This window comes from Tigriopus californicus, chromosome 1, assembly GCF_007210705.1.
Source record: "Tigriopus californicus strain San Diego chromosome 1, Tcal_SD_v2.1, whole genome shotgun sequence".
NCBI lineage: Eukaryota > Metazoa > Arthropoda > Copepoda > Harpacticoida > Harpacticidae > Tigriopus > Tigriopus californicus.
In genome coordinates, this window is record NC_081440.1 from 2,087,264 (window position 1) to 2,103,583 (window position 16,320).

The window sequence follows — 16,320 nt, forward strand, 5'->3', positions numbered from 1 at the left end:
ATGGTTCTCTGCAAGACTAGTCTAATCTTCTCCATTTGTACAAGAAACTAACTTTTTATTGTCAGCATAAGACAAGATGGTGTCAGTAATCCTAAGCTTTTAAATGCAGCAATGAATATTGTGAAAAAGAAAAGGCCCCAAAATGGAGCCCTGGGGACCACCTGACTTAACAATATGGAAGTCACTAAACTGCACTTTGGTTTTAACTTTTTCCTTCCTATCATCAATGAAACTGTTGAGCTGGCCAAGAACCTTGCTTTGGTTCCCAATATCATGAAGCCTTTCAACAAATGGCCAAAATCTACTTTGTCAAAGGCCAAGATCTACTTATCAAAGGCCTTAACAAAATCAATTTAGAAAATATCAACAGACTCTTGAATCTCAAGGCCCTCGATGACCTGCTCCAAATGCTCAGCCACTTGGGCAATTGCTAAAATAGCTCATCTGTGCTGACAAGGAGGAATGATGTCATGGTTTTGTTCATGACTAGGTTGCAAAGTGAAACAAAATGCAATTTAATGTATCAAAAATGTCTCTTGGAAAGTTCTAAACAATTGTTACATCAAGTGCAACTAGTATAATCTACTAGGTTTTTGTCCCTTTTAATCTATAGAAAACCTTCAAATCAATAGAAAATAAGGAAAAAAGAACAAAATTCAATTCAAATCTCCTAGTGAGGTTGCATGATTTTGGAATGCCTTCACAAGGAATTATGCCAAAAATATTACAATGCCTATTCAGCTCAAAGTGCTGGGAATGGGTATCAAACAGTGTGATATTGTCAGACCCACTAGTCACAATAATATCATCACCATAGCTGCAAAAAAATAGATTAAATTTGGCAAAATAGCTGCTTAAAAAAAACTGGGAAAAATTGCGAAATAGTTTGGAAAAAGTCATTGTAAGAAAACAAGCACTCAGTGGCGTATATGTAGAGTTTGAAGTACAAGAAGCTAGATTGCCAACTAAAAAACCCTGGACATTAAACAGGCCACAACAGGCTCAACTTGTAGCTAATTTGAAAATTGGATTCCTACAAGCTCCCAAATAAAAAAGCCTACCTCTAAATCTGGTCAACCCAACAAAACTGTTGGCAAGTTGCATAGAGTAATTGATGCCCATGTGAAGCTTTCCATCAATATCAGGTTCAATTGGTCTTGGAGATTAGGCATCAATACATGAGAAAAGTTGAGGGAGTTATTTACTAGGCTGTGTGTTAAACTGGCAAAAAAGCTGGAAAACGCAAAAAGACCTCAAAAAGTTTAATAAACCCTAAAAAGGCGGAAAAAAAGTAAAAACCTTTTTGACTTTTTTCGCATCACTATCACATTCACCATCATTAAGCTCTGACAAAAATGTTGTTGGTATGTCAAGCAAAAATTCAACTAACCAGATTTTTTCCAATACCTTGATTCAGCGCTTTTGCACATCTGAAAAAGCAAACTCCTGCAATTTCTACTCAACGTGAAAACAACATCTTTTCTTGGAGTCTCAACAATCATCAACAATATGGAAAATGCTGCAGCAGTGTGAGCTAAAAAGGGGACTTTTTCACAAAAGTTCTTTAAATTTTGAAAATATATCAACAAATGTGTCTGAACAAGTTACAACCAATAATTAAAGGAATCAAAAGCAATTCAGAAATGACTATGTTTATAATAGCAGAAGCAATCTCAAATGCACACCTCACAAAATATGGCAAGAGTTATTGTTTTTATCAACAAGAAACTATCCTAGATATTTCAGTTACCTTTATAGAGTATTAGCTGTGAGATGTGGCTCAGTGAGATGTAGAGCAACCATGATGCAGACATGCCATTCCTAGTCAAAACTAAAACAACCAGTCTGGTTTATGGGGTGATCAAGGGATCTCACCCTTAATTTTACTTTCATTTAATTACCTATTATTGTTATTATTCTAGCCTGTCCCTGAGGCGCGTCCCTGAGTATAGACCAATAACAAACAATAACTTACATTCTGAATATCATATGTCATTTATGTTGCTTGTTGAGAACTCATTTTCGTTTCATATAAAATCCATTTGAACCACTGTGAACCAAAGATTTATAAAAAAAATATGGGTTCACGCTGTATAACGACAATTCATTTCAAATGACAAGTGTTTTTGACAATCTGCAGTGATTCTGTGCAGAAAATAACCTTTTACCTTAAAAACTACATCAAAAGATGTTAACGAGATTGGCAAGTTGGCCTCTCCTTTAACCATTGTCTCAGTTTTCCCTGACCAATACATTCAAGTCACTCTAGGCGTTCCATTTCGCTTTTTAATAGCCTTACGAGAGCGCGAAGATTCTCGGAAAGTCCGAAACTGAACAACTGAATGGATCTGAAACTGAATGATCGACGCAAAAAAAACAAGCTACTTGCAATTACTTAAGAGCTCCTAGAATAGCAAGCAAGAGTCATATCAAATGACAAAATACAGAACCAACACAATTGTCAAAAAACTTCAAACCTGGAGTACTCTTGTTTCATGTCAATTTAAGTATGGCAAACAAAGCTACGAGTTTCAAGAATGAGAACAGGTTCTTAAAGACAACTAACTCATGAGTGGAAATACATCTGCATAATGGTCCCTAACGTTGCTATGATATCTGTTGTGGCATACAAGTTCATCCTTATTCGCTGGTTGCAAAGTCGGGTTGACAAGTTTTGCTCGCTAATCAGACACACTCCGTGAAGTGACGATTGCATTTTTTTGAATCTTGCCTACTCTAACCGCCGATAAATGAAGGAGTCGAAGCCTTTTGGCAATTCGGCAGTATTGAAGGGGATCAGGAACAAATTGTTAAATAAGGGCGATCTTCATCGTAAATGATTAGCACATTAGCCGCATGATTAGTTATACTGCCTGAAGGAAATGGTATTGACTTCAGCTGGACTTTACATGGAAAGAGGTGAAGGGGGTTGACAAAGCAAATGACACTTAAAAAACTGAGGGGGAGAGAAAGGGCAGTGGTGCTAAAGAACCGTTAGATATTCGTACATCCAAAATTGACCTTTATTGAATTCGCTCCAAATTACTGTACAAACTTTTCGTGGTTCCATAGGCTCGGCTACATCTTTGGAGATGTCAACTTTGACGTGTTCCGCGGACTTTGCGTTCACAATCAAGCCCACCATTGGACTTATGAAGAACTTTTGGCGCCCAGAGTCAATGAAACAACTCCCAAAGGTTGTGTCTGGTTGCTAATACTTGGGCCCCAGCTTGCTTTTGGAGGTATTCGGATATTTCCAGAAGAAGTATTTTAAGTATTCTTTCAGGAATTCAAAACATGTACGTATTTGATCTGGATACTTAGGGATTTTGTGTAAGGAACAATTTTAATATGAGACCTCAGGTCTCCCCATAAGCTTGTAGGCTTGTTTTTTTGTGGGATACCTTGATGTTGCTAGGCCACAGACCAATGTTAAGTTCAAATAATTTGTTTTGCTGATTCTAACACATTAATGCGATTAACCATTTTTCTATTATGGCTTCACCTTTACTCCGGTCTATCTACCTAAGAAGGAGGAAATATCTGTAGACCTCTCCTCGGAGGTTCAGTTGCGCATTTTTATTACGTCGGATCTGTATCAAACCTCTGAATTTTCTTTGGTAAAATTGGTTGAATAGGAGTAGCAGTAACTCACATGCCAAGTTTTTTCATGATCTAAGTTTTCCATGATGAGTAACACTTAACAGAAATTTGGCACTGTCGTGTAATAGTAGCGAGAGTCAGATGAAGAAAAATTGACATCAATATCAATCGTCGAGAAGGACAAATGCGGTGACGCGGGTTCGTACATTGTAATAAGGACTGTAGAACGTCTTCAAATGCTTTTAGTTCTACATTAATCATTCAATCGTTCTTAAATTTCACCATTAGGTTTCGAATTGCCATACCCAAAGCTGGTTACAAAATCAGCTCATGGGATTAACTCTAGAACCTGAAATAATGCTTTCACCGAGAGCCTCTGCAACCTTAAATTCCGCAATCCTTGATCTAAGTTCAACAAATTGATTGGCATATATGTTTCCTTTATGAGTCTCTTGGGAAAATTAAATGTAACAGAGACAAAGTAATACCAAGAAACCATTATTACGTTGAAACCAATGGTTTTGAGCGGAAATTGGCGTTCGTGTGCTTTCGAAAAATAATTTACAATTTGGGTTTGAACGGTTACCGAAAAAAAGTAACGCATTGCCGTTACCGTTACCGTTACTTTTACAGAAAAAGAGGGTCTAAACTGCGAAAAAACGGATATGCCAATTTTTAACGTTTAGTAAATATGACATGAAGTAGCGCTGGGGCGAGTCCTGCAAAAGTGAAGCAAATGACTCCCGTGATTATTCGTTTGATTCTGTGGTTTGATCCCATCAGTGGCAAGGAAGTCATTGCATTTGAGACGGAATTTTCCGAAAAATTTGATGGGAAACCTTTACGCAATTTTCTTTCCCTCGTTTATAAAAGACAAAATAACGGTAACGGGAGGGCTAAAATACCCGTTCTGTTTTTGTTACTTTTCAAGAAAAGCAACAAGTTGCCGGTAAAGTCACTCAACAAGTAACGCGTCACTCAAGTCCTCCTCATAATGAGTCACTTTGTGTGTTCATTGATTCAGTGTTAATACATACCCTTGAGGCAAACTGTTGTGCTTAGACAGCAACATCTACGTTTTGAAAGAAGCTAAAACGTATTACATTTGGAACTGTCCCTCAAATTGTTTTTTAATTAAACGATATTTGTTGTCCAAAAATTAAGAAAGTTTTATTTAAGGTTTGGTGACTTTTGCCATGGCTTTGCGCATACGTTTCTTATTTTTTACAATTGAGTGAGATAATACACTAAAACGCTCAAACTCGATGAAAGAACACATTAAAGAATTCTCTGGCATATTCGAATGTTTCGATAAGTTTGGTCCAGTGATCGGTTTTCATATGGAAAACGGAATCCAGAAACTTCCCTTCTGAGTTAACACCTCCTAAGAAAATGACCTCCCCGTTCAAATCGAACAAGCTGGCGCCCGAGACCGGAAAAGGAAGTTTGGCCACCTCCGTCCAAACTCCATTATCAAGCATTTCAACGGAGTCAATGGGTTCCAAGTCCGCATTTAGCCCTCCAGCCACAATCACTTTGCCATCCCTGACCAAACATGCATGCCCGAAGCGACCGACATTCAAGTCAGGGCCTGAGGTCCATTGACCCTCTGACCAAGAAAAGCGAAGCGTGCCTTTTAATGCCAGATCCTTGTCAGAAGAGCCACCAATTACCCACACGTCATTATGGTCCCAAGTCAAGGCACATGCTCCATGAAGAGGGGTTGGTAGGTCAGGTCCAAGACTGAAAGTTCCATCTTGGAGGATTTCTGTGGAGGTCCAATACTGAGATTCGTTCCCAATGCCCCCCAGGATCCAAGCCACTTCCTGGCCAAGGCTGTTTGGCGTGAATGCCACTGAGGGCGCCTGAAACCGTTGAACAGACATGGCTGCGATTTCCAGCCACTCTTGGCTTTCTGGATCCAGTTGGAAACAACGTTCCCAAACAATGCCATAGCCTTCACCACCACACACTGTTGGTCGATCTTGCATAACAAATCCAGAGGCACCTTCAACGCCAATGATGTATTCATCTGGTGGGGAGATGTCGGGTTGGTCTTCGTCCAAGCTTTGGGAGAGGTCCAAAACAGACACCTTGCGGTACGCCGGAAACCCATTAGCCAATAATAACAAAGGGACATCTGAAGATAAATGATGAATCCAAAATACGTGCTAGAGGATAGGAAATGCCACCTGTACTCCTTACCCTGAATTTCGCAATGCCTCGCATTTGTGATGAAAGCAGAATCATCAAAACTCTCACAAGCACTGAATAATTGACAAATATCATTGGCTGTTTCATATGAGTAGAATCTGCAGTCGTCCCAAAGTTGGCATCGATTTCCACAAGCGTCAACACTGACTGAGACATTGGAGAATATCATAGCGGTCTCCTCACATTTCCCAGCTTGACCACAAATCTGGGGTGGGATTTCGCAATCCTTGGCCCCAGAAATAACATTGGCCTGGTCAGGCTTGAACTCCTTGCATTCTGTGAGTAAGGCGCAATGCCTAACTTGTCCGAAGAACGAGAACCATTGGCATTCAGGGTTAGCTTGACATGCCAAAAGACATTCAATCGCATCGGCAGTCGAGGGCTCGTCAATGGCAAAGCTATTGGCGCAAAATCCTGGCTGGAAACACGTTGGATCAGCGGTCCAAGACGGTGAAATCAGTAGCAGAAGGCCCAGGATTCTCGGAATTAAAGAATGAAGGAACATGATCTTGGCCGTTGTGAAATGTCTCGAACTGTTTTCTACGGAACTGACCAAAACTGACAGTTGTTTGCATCGGACAAGGACCGAGAAATTGAAGATGCGACAAACAAACAACGTACGACGTACGTGTCACTAGGGGCAATCCTACGCCATACATTTAGGCCCCAAAAGAGATAAGCCAAGTATAAGCATAAGATACCCGTGTAAACGTGGGCAAAATACACGGCTTCCGACTTTTTCCCTAACAAACCCATCAGCCGGATGGATCGAAGTTATCTCGATCGAGGCCAAGACTTGTTGATCGAAGTATTAGTCATCCTATTTCCTATTACCTACTACTTACTCCTCGTGCTTTCAATCACCAACTCCGTACATGAGAAAGGCGTTATGGGGGGCTATTTGGCCAAGTTCCAAACTTTTTGCCCTTTCCTAAAGCTGTTCTTCACCCGAAAACACCGATTTTGTCCCTGCCCTCTTCGAAAACTGGACAAAGACGACATGACAGAGTTGGGCACACAGGTCCTATTACTTCAAAATATCAATAGGTTTTATCCCAAGATTGAAAACCGTCAAGCTAAATATTACAAATCCCTGTCGGCAAGGTCGAGACAAATTCAAGAACATAAGTTTCCGTAGTAATATTCTTTTATAAAGAGGGATTCACTATAACTCGGCAAACTATGCAGCCCACTTTGTTAATGAAACTAGTTCACTGACTGTTAACTTCTACCAGATTCGTCAGAAAGTTTGATTCCGAGGTGAAGGAAGGATCAGAGGAAGAACACAGCTGATTGCTCAAAATTTATTGGACATTGCTAAGATTGAATCGTGAGAGGAAGGTGAGCATTAACACACTATTATATAGTATCTGCAAATGAAATCCGGCCTTTGGGTCGGATGCCTTGGGTAACGTTGAATGAGAGCTTCCATAGATGTCGTTTGACGATGAAAAAATTCACGCTCCTCTGCATAAGAATTGAGGCTTCAAGGTTCAAAGAAAGTTTGGCCTCTACTTTGATTGCTCCTGAAGGTGTATTCGGTCCGCTGACTGTCAATTAAAAGTTAAATGTCAAGGCTAATTGCAATATTTTGGTGGCTTGTCTCAAAAAATGCGACAAATTTTCATTCTCTCCTGTGCGCGTGGTCAAGAGCCAATTTGGGATGAGCGATCAAAATGTGAGAGGGAATACTTTTGCATATCCCTTGTGTACATTAGTCTTTTCTTTATACGTTCCAGCTGCCTTGGCGGCTCTCCGTTTACTTCAAAATAACGCTTGATTCAAGGCAAAAACATGTCTGAAGGCGCTGCCGAGATTGCGTCGGATGCTTCTGATCCAAAGAATAACAATGAACAAAGAAACCTTCAAAGAATAATCCCAGAGGTCAAAACGTTAATGAGCAACTCCGTTCAAGACGAGAAGCTCAATCTGATTGACGTCAATCTCCGGGTGTTTTGCATGCGGTTACAAGAGCTCATTGCCAAGATCCGCCCCGATGATCTAGCTCTTATCGATGAGATTGCCCTATTCCGGGATGAACAAATGACCTCCAAGAGCTCATGGATGGATTCAGATCCTCCGGGAGAGTCACCGGGACATCTTCAACTCAAACTCGATTTCGAGATCGAACGTCGTGTGAGGATCCAATCCGCTTTGGATGATGCCGAGAAACGGAGTTGTGCAGCCAATCGAGCTTTGGAACGCAAGTCTGAGGATATGGAAGAACTCGACAATGCCATACTCAAGTTGAACATCAAGCATGAGGCAGATATGAACGAGATCAGGGGCGAGAACGAGGGCTTGACGAAATCCATCCGTGAGAAAGAGAAGCAGATCCGGGAGAGTGAGAAGAAAGCTCGTTACTTGACCATCAAGGCCCAGGAGTTTGAGGACTTGTTCAAGGCTCAATTGGAGGTGGTCAAGACCTTGCAGACCAACTTGAATATGGCTTACGAGGAGAACAAGGCCTTGGTAAAGGAGATGGAGATGCTCAACGCCATGTTCACCGAAATGGAACGCTCTCATGTTGAAGATGCTCTCCGGGATTATGAAACCTCTGAAGTGGATCTCTCGGATACAAACCATAAGGATGAGAAGGGCAAGGAAGTGGGGGTTCATGACTTGCTTCAAGCTGTCAATAACGACACAGCCTCGTCCAAAATCCAGGAGAGCTGCTTCAAGGAGGTGGTCACGAAAAATGGGACCAAAATGGTCCTGAGCGTTAGCAAGACCTTCATGAAGCTCAAGGATCTGATCCTCGAGAAGAAGACCTTAGAGGATCAACTAGAGAAGATGAAGAAGATCAATCACAACCTCTCTACCAAGGTCAACACTCACGAGGTAAAATTGTTCAACATCACCGATGAGCTGAACAAAACGTGGGATTATGTGTCCACTCTAAAATGGCATCATCACAAGCTCCACACTTCGGAACAAATCTTGAGAGCTGAGCTGCTCGAGAAACGTCAACTTCTGGCTAAACTAAGGGAAGAGTTGGAGTTCTCCAGACAGAATTGGATCCTCGTTAAACAAAAGACGGCCGACTCTGAGCGCGAATGGAGAGCTTTGAGGGACGAATTTGCTGCCCGGAGACAAATGTTTAACGTCACCTCGTCGGAAAGTGGATTTTCAGATAATAATCAAACAGAAGAAGAAGAATCTCCGGACCCCCCGTCGCCACCAAAGCTCTCACCTTCTTTGGAAGAATCGCAAGATATCTGCTCAGGTCCAGTGCCCAACGAGGGAAACGAAATCAATGTCCGTTCCAACGATTAGACGGATCAAAATGATGGACCAGTAGATGATACTCCAGTCACAGTGTTTATTCCCTCAATGGAATACTTGACCAATGTGCCTGAAGGTCTCATTCCACCAATATTCGATCACCAAGAGAAACAGGAACCAACCGAAGAGTATCAAGAGATCTACAGTAATTTGATCGCTAGTAGTGAACGAAGTGCGGAACTGGCCACAAGATTGGCCGAGGTCAATCGAACTCTTGGCGATGGAGACGATGAGATCACGGTGAGTACGGACGATGACTTGAATGATGACGAAGATGACGACGATGACGATGATGATGACGTGGAACCAAGGACCGATGCCGACGATGAAGAACTGGTTATCGAAAGCCCGGACATCATCAGCGACGTGCCAGATTTTGGCGACGAAGAACGGGACGAAGACGACTCCGATACCTCGGATGTCGATTCGGATTACTCTTTGGAGGAACCATTTCCACAAGGATATGTGCTGAGTCGAATGCCTTCAACCATCTCCGATTGTTCGTCCATTGTCAATGCTTCATCCGAGGGTGTATCCAGTAGTCAGAACAACTCCCCAATCGTTTGGGATCAAGAGCAAGCGGAGGAGGACGCCTCCGATGGGCGAGAAATCCCGGAGCCTCCTCCCCCGCCCACTTTCTCTTTGGTTCCACCCTCCGCTTCGGTCACAGTCAACCCGGTATACGCCAATATGGACAGTCAAGATGACTCCTCGGAAGACGAACGGGACCATGAGGCTGATCTTGAAAGCTCCACCAACGTCACACGCCTCCTCATCAAGCACCTCCCTAAGCAAATGGCCAAGCTCCGCCATGACAAGGCCGAACTCGAGGACAAAATCCAAGACCTAGAGGCCCGAATCTCCCAACAAGCTCAATCCATGTCCGAAATGGAACGGAGATCGGATATTTTCCGCAGAGATGCCGAACAGGCCAATGCCATTATTGCTGGGAATAACGCTGTAAGTGTGATCGAGAACATTCTGGACTCTTTGCTCTCTATTCGTTTTTGAACAAAAACTCTTCTTGCAGGATCGAATTCGAGGAGCAGCTTGCCCAACCTCCCGCATTATTCCGTTGGTTTCCTCACAGTCAGATACAGAAATTCGATGGATATGCTCAGAGGCCATATCCGTAAGTCAACATGTCTTATCATCATTCAGTTCCTTGTGTTATGTTGATTGAAATGTTATTTTTAGGGCTGCAAAGTATTGGTAACAAGGAAATTATCTTGGAGCGACGTCCGTGAAGAGATTGTGGTTTCGAGTCGAGACCTTACTGATCTACCGTTGGAAATAAGCTTTAGAACCCAATCCAAGGAAATTTATTTTATTAAAATCATCGGACCTCCCGGCGAGAGGTAGAGCGAAATTCATTAAACCTCAAACTACTGACCGTGTTATTCATACTCTAATTCTGCATTTTCCTTTCAGTTTGGATTCGGTCAAGTTTAACATCCTGTTTGAATAGAAGAGAATCACAATGAAGCATACGCATTACTTTCATAGACATTGTTTAAAAACATTATGTGATAGCATACCCCAACGATTAGGTAAATACATCCCTCTATAAAACTATCCAGTTCTTAACGGCCATTCATCGAGAAAGATTCCCTAATGGGTCTATCGACAAAGAGCCATAACAAAATAGACTTCCAAACAGAACGTGTACTCTCAACTTTGGTCGAAAGAGCGCATTCAACATGACAGGAGCGCAATCAGCAGGTTTCTCGAAGACGCCTTCACACTGAAAGACTGCTGAGGGCACTCAATGTACGTATATTTAGACCTCCGTCTCATGTGGTACCTGCATTAATCGTTCGAATTTGGAGGAGGCAACATCCATCCATGCCCTTGACATGTTCGGGAGCTTTTGCCTGTTTGTCAAAAAATCCCACATGAAGCCGGAAGTGTCTTCCGAGGTTTGTCCTTTGACAGTCTCCCTGGTCAAAGACCCGTTTTCGAATCGGACCAAGTGTGTTTACCACAATGTGATTCACAAACGACCTCCAGTTTCCCGAGGAAAGGCTGTCGACCTTGAAGTGATCTTCGGGACATTCCAGACCACACCAGAGACGGCCAACCTTCTCCACAGTATTGGAGGTGGCCACCAAATACACCAAATGACTACACGCTTCTACACCCGGGCCTTCCAAGATCACACCCTAAGTCCGTTCATGTTCGAAGACGACGGTGCCGCCAATCATGGACAAAGGTTGGGGGATTGGATCATTGAGAAAATGGGAGGGGAAGGCCCAGTTTGGTCGGATTCTGGTCGCCGGGATATGCGACAAGTGTCACATTTCAAAGCGTGGAACTCCAAAAAACGCTCCCCGGTTGTCAGAGGAAACCATTTCAAATTAACCGATTGCCGGGTTTGGATGCGGTTGATGTTTTGGGCCGGTCGGGAAGTGGGTCTGGATGGCAATGTGCCCTTTTGGGAATGGTATCAAGAGTTCATTCAACATTTCATTGCCATTTATGAGCGAACGGCGCCTCCATTTACTGAAGATAGTGCACTGTGGTCGGCGAAAAGTGGCAATATAAAAAAGTATTTGTCAAATGGTTGCAAAATGGTGGAACTACTCCCCAAATAGTTACGACGCTTGAAATGTGACGCACATGTTTTTTTTGTTGGAAAATAAACTGAATTGAATCCATGAAACAAAGGCCAAAACCATATGTTATCCATCAAGTGTTGTTCTTCAATGTTGCATATGTTAACCTGCGTTACGATGTGCGTTGTATCTCATTTAACCACAGTTTTCTGCCTACACCAGAAGTGAATATGGACAATCCTAAAGGATACACTTTGAGCCCAGCCGTGTCTGTTCCACCAACTTATGATACCGCGTTCCATGGACCGGAAGTGCTTAAAAACATGCCTTACTATCAATTGGGCGAGACCGATATGATTGTCTCAAAGCTAAGTCTAGGAGGCACAGCCTTGGGTAAGACATGATTTGTTACATGAGGAGCCTCTGATTTGACCAAATGTTGCTTCTAAATCCAGGTTCAGGTTCATGCGACCAAGAAATGGTTGATAATATTCTATGGACAGCGGTAAAAGCGGGTGTGAATTATTTCGATACCTCGCCGTGGTATGGATCGAGAGCTTCGGAAAAGGTTATGGGAAAAGCCTTGAAGAAACTACCAAGGAACACGTACTATATTGCCACTAAAGTATGAAATTGAGCCGGCCATGCCTGTTCTATTTTTAATATGGGGCTAGGGCTGTGAGAAATCTTTGAGATGACTCGTAAGACTCGAGCCATTTTCCATTTTCTAAGGCTCACAATCCTTGCAGAGCCTTTTTTCACTATAAATGCTTTTTAGGTCAACGCTAAAATAGCTTATATAAATAAATCATGCTCGGCATGAGGAATCCTCCAATTAAAGACACATCAAAAATAAATGAGTGAAAGCGCAGTAAATTTGCACTAAGTGTTATTTAAACCATTTATATTGTCAAAAAAAACAAAGACTCCAATCAGTCTTTCTTTTCTCTTACCCAAAGCTCCAAATGCTTCACATTGAGCCATCATCTTAGAGCTCATTTGGAGCCTACCTACACTTTTGTACTTACTGTACTATTGTACTTACTTTCCTTTACTTACTTACTCGTAAAAACCCCAAAAAGTAAGGAAATTCTTTCAGGTGGGACGATATCTACCGGAGGTTCAACTCCAATTCGACTTCACGAGGCAAAGAGTGAGAGATTCGGTCTTGGAAAGTATGGCCCATCTGCAAGTGGATTATCTCGATCTGGTTCAAGTACTCCATGAATAATTACTTTCCCAGTATCGGTCCTTGAATATTGCAATTTGGCCCCGTGGCCATTGCAGGTTCATGACGTGGAATTCTGCCGTTCCATGGGGCAAATCGTTCAACACACTCTGCCTGCGTTGAATGAGCTGAAAGCCGAAGGTAAAATCCGGTATATAGGTATTACGGGGTATAATCTGGGGACTTTGAAGAGGATCGTGGAATTGAGTTGCGATGGGACCGTCGACACCGTTCTGAGTTATTGCCGCTTTTCACTTTTTAATACGGGTAAGACCAAGGCTTTTGATGTTCCATTATCAAACCAACGAAGTTGTCATTAAAATGTGGAATGGCGTTATCATGTTTAAGGAGTATACGACGGTTCTATGATTTAGCAGATGACATAGGGTTGGTTTTAAGCCCTTATATGGGAATCAAGGGTCAAAGATGATAAACGTTATTCTCCACCGATTAGTTGGCGGTGCTCATTTTTAAATTTGTGACAAAATATTAGAAAAGTTTGGAGAGAGAGTTTAAGGGCTATTAATATCGTGTTAGGTTAGGTTGGGTTAGGTTAGGTAAGGTTAGGTTAGGTTTGATAAGGTTAGGTTAAGTTAAAAAAAGTAGCACCGCCAACTAATCGGTGGAGAATAACGTTTACCGTCAAAGATGAACGTCATCTAATCAATAAACACCTTTTGTCGGTCTCTTGGGACCAAAACGAACTATGTAAACAAAAGCTTCACCAATAATTGTAAATAGCCCAATTCAATGTATGCTGAAATAGGACAACATAAAATTTATTCTGACTTTTTTTTCGGTGTATTGCCCTAATAATGATTTACTGCTCTCCTTAAACGAGAAGTTCCGAAAATCAATTTTGCTAAGACGCATTTTTCCTAATCACAGACATAATTCTAAATACGAAACTATCGAATGTTTGACACTATCATTGCGAGGAATTGTCGGCAACTAACGAGATCCGCTTTTCCCTTAGATCTAATGTCCTATTCCGCTTTCTTTGAAAGTCGAAGGATTGGCGTCATCAACGCCTCGCCGGTTGGAATGGGTCTCATAACTCCTCACGCTGTTCCAACTTGGCATCCCGCTACCAAATCTATGAAGGTCACATGTTCCAAAGCAGCCATTTATTGCGAGAAAATGGGCATCAATCTTGGTAAGCCAGACATTGCGCCCAAGGACAAGGTGACCAAGCTAACCTCAACTACTTTCCAGCTGCCCTGGGAGTGAAATGGTGTCTCCATCAACCCAATTTTCCAACCACTCTCAATAGTTCCACATCAGTGGAGATGTTGGAACAGAATCTGTCAATGCTGAAGGATCAGTGGACAGAATGTGATGAGTTATTGGTGGAGGACCTCAAACGGAGATACTTCAATACCATGATTGTCGATCAATGGGAGAACTTGGAGCCTGCCAAGTATTGGAGCAAGATGGAGAAAGCTTTGGCCTTTCAACCCACAGACATCCCAACTAAGGAAGAATATGACTAGCTGCCATTATAACGTATCTTGGTCATGAAACCAAGGCAATCGTATTCAAGCCCTGAGTGACTGGAAGTAGTTTCGCAACGTGAAAACATCCGATTGTCGTCTTGTCTGCTAATGCTAAGAGTATTCTTTTTTACTATTTACGAACCAACGGAACTCCATATTGAGAAATGAAAATTATTGAACAGAATTTGGGAATCTCTTCTGCTGTCATATACACGTACAAAGTTAGAAATGCTAGTTTTAATCACTCACTCAAGTAGTAGTCTAGCTAATGGCTTTTTCTGTGTCTAACTCGTTGGTAATATTCTCAGAACAGTACTAAGACTCTGCAGTAGAAAAGTACGAGCATGAAAAGCGACCTCTGACGGGCGCAGCCTTCAAGATCTAAGAAGCCGTCGTTTGTCCATTGAACCTGTCGCTGTTTTAGGTGACAATGCCCGCTCTTTTCCTGCCGACGACTTTTTGTCGACGGATTCTTGGATCTTGGAGGCTGCACCCGTCAGAGGTCGCTTTTCATGCCCGGACTCTTCTGCAAAAGAGCCCTAAACAATACTTTTTTTTTCGCTTAGAGATGGAAAAAGAATTAAAAGCATAGAAAACTACTAGGTCTATGATTGACATCTTCAGAAGGAGATTTGGTTTCTCTATCAACCTAAAACGGAAATTAACCCACCCAGTAAAAGATAATAAATGTTACTCCAAATACTTGGCCATAGTAGAGTTCTCTAGTCCTAGTCCATACTTGATACTCATACCTATGTATTAGTAAACTGTTTTTAATAAGTAATTAATGAACGTTTAAAAAAGAGTCACCACATCTTTGGCACTTACTTAGCTTTGAAATATCTGTTACAAAATACAAAGGACATAGGGATATCTTTAAGCCCTTTTAAAACGGAAATGGAGGAATTGGAAAATTTGACTAGCTTTAGCCTGCATTCGGTTTGTAATGGGAATTTTCTGGATGTCTCGCTCTGTTGACCGTATTTGTGTTGGCAAGAGATTTAGGAGGGACCTTTGACCCCTTTCATATGATCCTATGAGACGATCTACGCACAACGTTCTGAAAACGAGTTTTAATCCACGTTCACGGAGTATCGAACTTCATTTTAGGGTGAACTTTACTTCACAGCATAGTCGAGGGAATCAGGTCAAACATGTCGGAGGTTCAAAACAAACAATATGTTTCGAACAAAACTTGGCATTGAAAATTTCTTTTTTTAGAATTGTTATTTGATATAACTATATATGAAAAATCATACCATTTGATTGCTGTCATATTTGAAAAAGCTTGAATTTGCTCTACAATGTTAGATAATCTTTGACTGAGTGGCAAATTGGCCTTCAAAAAGTAAAAAAAGAAACGGCAATCCCTTTCTAGAACCTGTTCAACTTTCTTTTGGTTCGTTTTTTCATAGGCTTTTCTAAACGCTACAGGGAATGTAATCCCCAGTATTATAAAATTGAAAGGTCGAATTTCGCCTAGTTCTTGCCTTTTAATCTTTGTATATTTGGTCTGCCAATGAATTTGAGTCAACCAAACGGACAAAATGGTTTTGTTTTACATTTCGAAAATATTTCTTACAGAGAACAGTATGCAGAAAATGGCATCCAAAGTGGAATTAAGAACCCCAAAAGGTCGTTCTTATGTGACCAAAATCATTATAGGGACTGACAAAATTGGCAAAAAAGCCATCAACAATCGATAGTGTCCTACTTTGAGGATCCAGTAATTCACATTATTTTTTAGGTTTGATTGCAAAAACTAAAACGACATAATTTTTATAACTCAACCTGTCATCAATGACCAACGAAGACCAACTGACCAAAAATAACACATCCTGCATGTATGTGCTATTGGTAAAACATGAAATTTCAGTAAATGTTCCAAAAGAGACTCTAACCTTAAACACCAAATTATGTAAAAAATCAATATGTTAGG

General features: G+C 41.5%; 3 protein-coding genes across 3 annotated transcripts; 2 read left to right on the forward strand and 1 right to left on the reverse strand.

Annotated features, from left to right (window-relative positions):
- Window positions 1-4,747: 4,747 nt before the first annotated feature.
- On the reverse strand, window positions 4,748-6,457 carry LOC131877681 (uncharacterized). The gene is made up of 2 exons (XM_059223431.1): window positions 5,809-6,457; window positions 4,748-5,743 (listed from the first exon to the last, which is right to left on the reverse strand). Exons 1-2 carry the CDS (start codon window positions 6,320-6,322, stop codon window positions 4,860-4,862), a joined length of 1,398 nt encoding a protein of 465 aa, XP_059079414.1. The 5' UTR covers window positions 6,323-6,457; the 3' UTR covers window positions 4,748-4,859.
- Window positions 6,458-6,983: 526 nt separating this feature from the next.
- On the forward strand, window positions 6,984-10,677 carry LOC131877700 (uncharacterized). Its single transcript, XM_059223455.1, is given in 5 exon segments — window positions 6,984-7,158; window positions 7,557-10,062; window positions 10,133-10,234; window positions 10,300-10,460; window positions 10,534-10,677. Coding segments are annotated over 4 exon segments (2,751 nt in total). The 5' UTR covers window positions 6,984-7,158; window positions 7,557-7,611; the 3' UTR covers window positions 10,571-10,677.
- Window positions 10,678-11,834: 1,157 nt separating this feature from the next.
- Window positions 11,835-14,565, forward strand: LOC131877691 (uncharacterized). Its single transcript, XM_059223443.1, has 6 exons — window positions 11,835-12,050; window positions 12,113-12,282; window positions 12,757-12,873; window positions 12,945-13,152; window positions 13,862-14,041; window positions 14,101-14,565. Exons 1-6 carry the CDS (start codon window positions 11,888-11,890, stop codon window positions 14,376-14,378), a joined length of 1,116 nt encoding a protein of 371 aa, XP_059079426.1. The 5' UTR covers window positions 11,835-11,887; the 3' UTR covers window positions 14,379-14,565.
- Window positions 14,566-16,320: the final 1,755 nt, after the last annotated feature.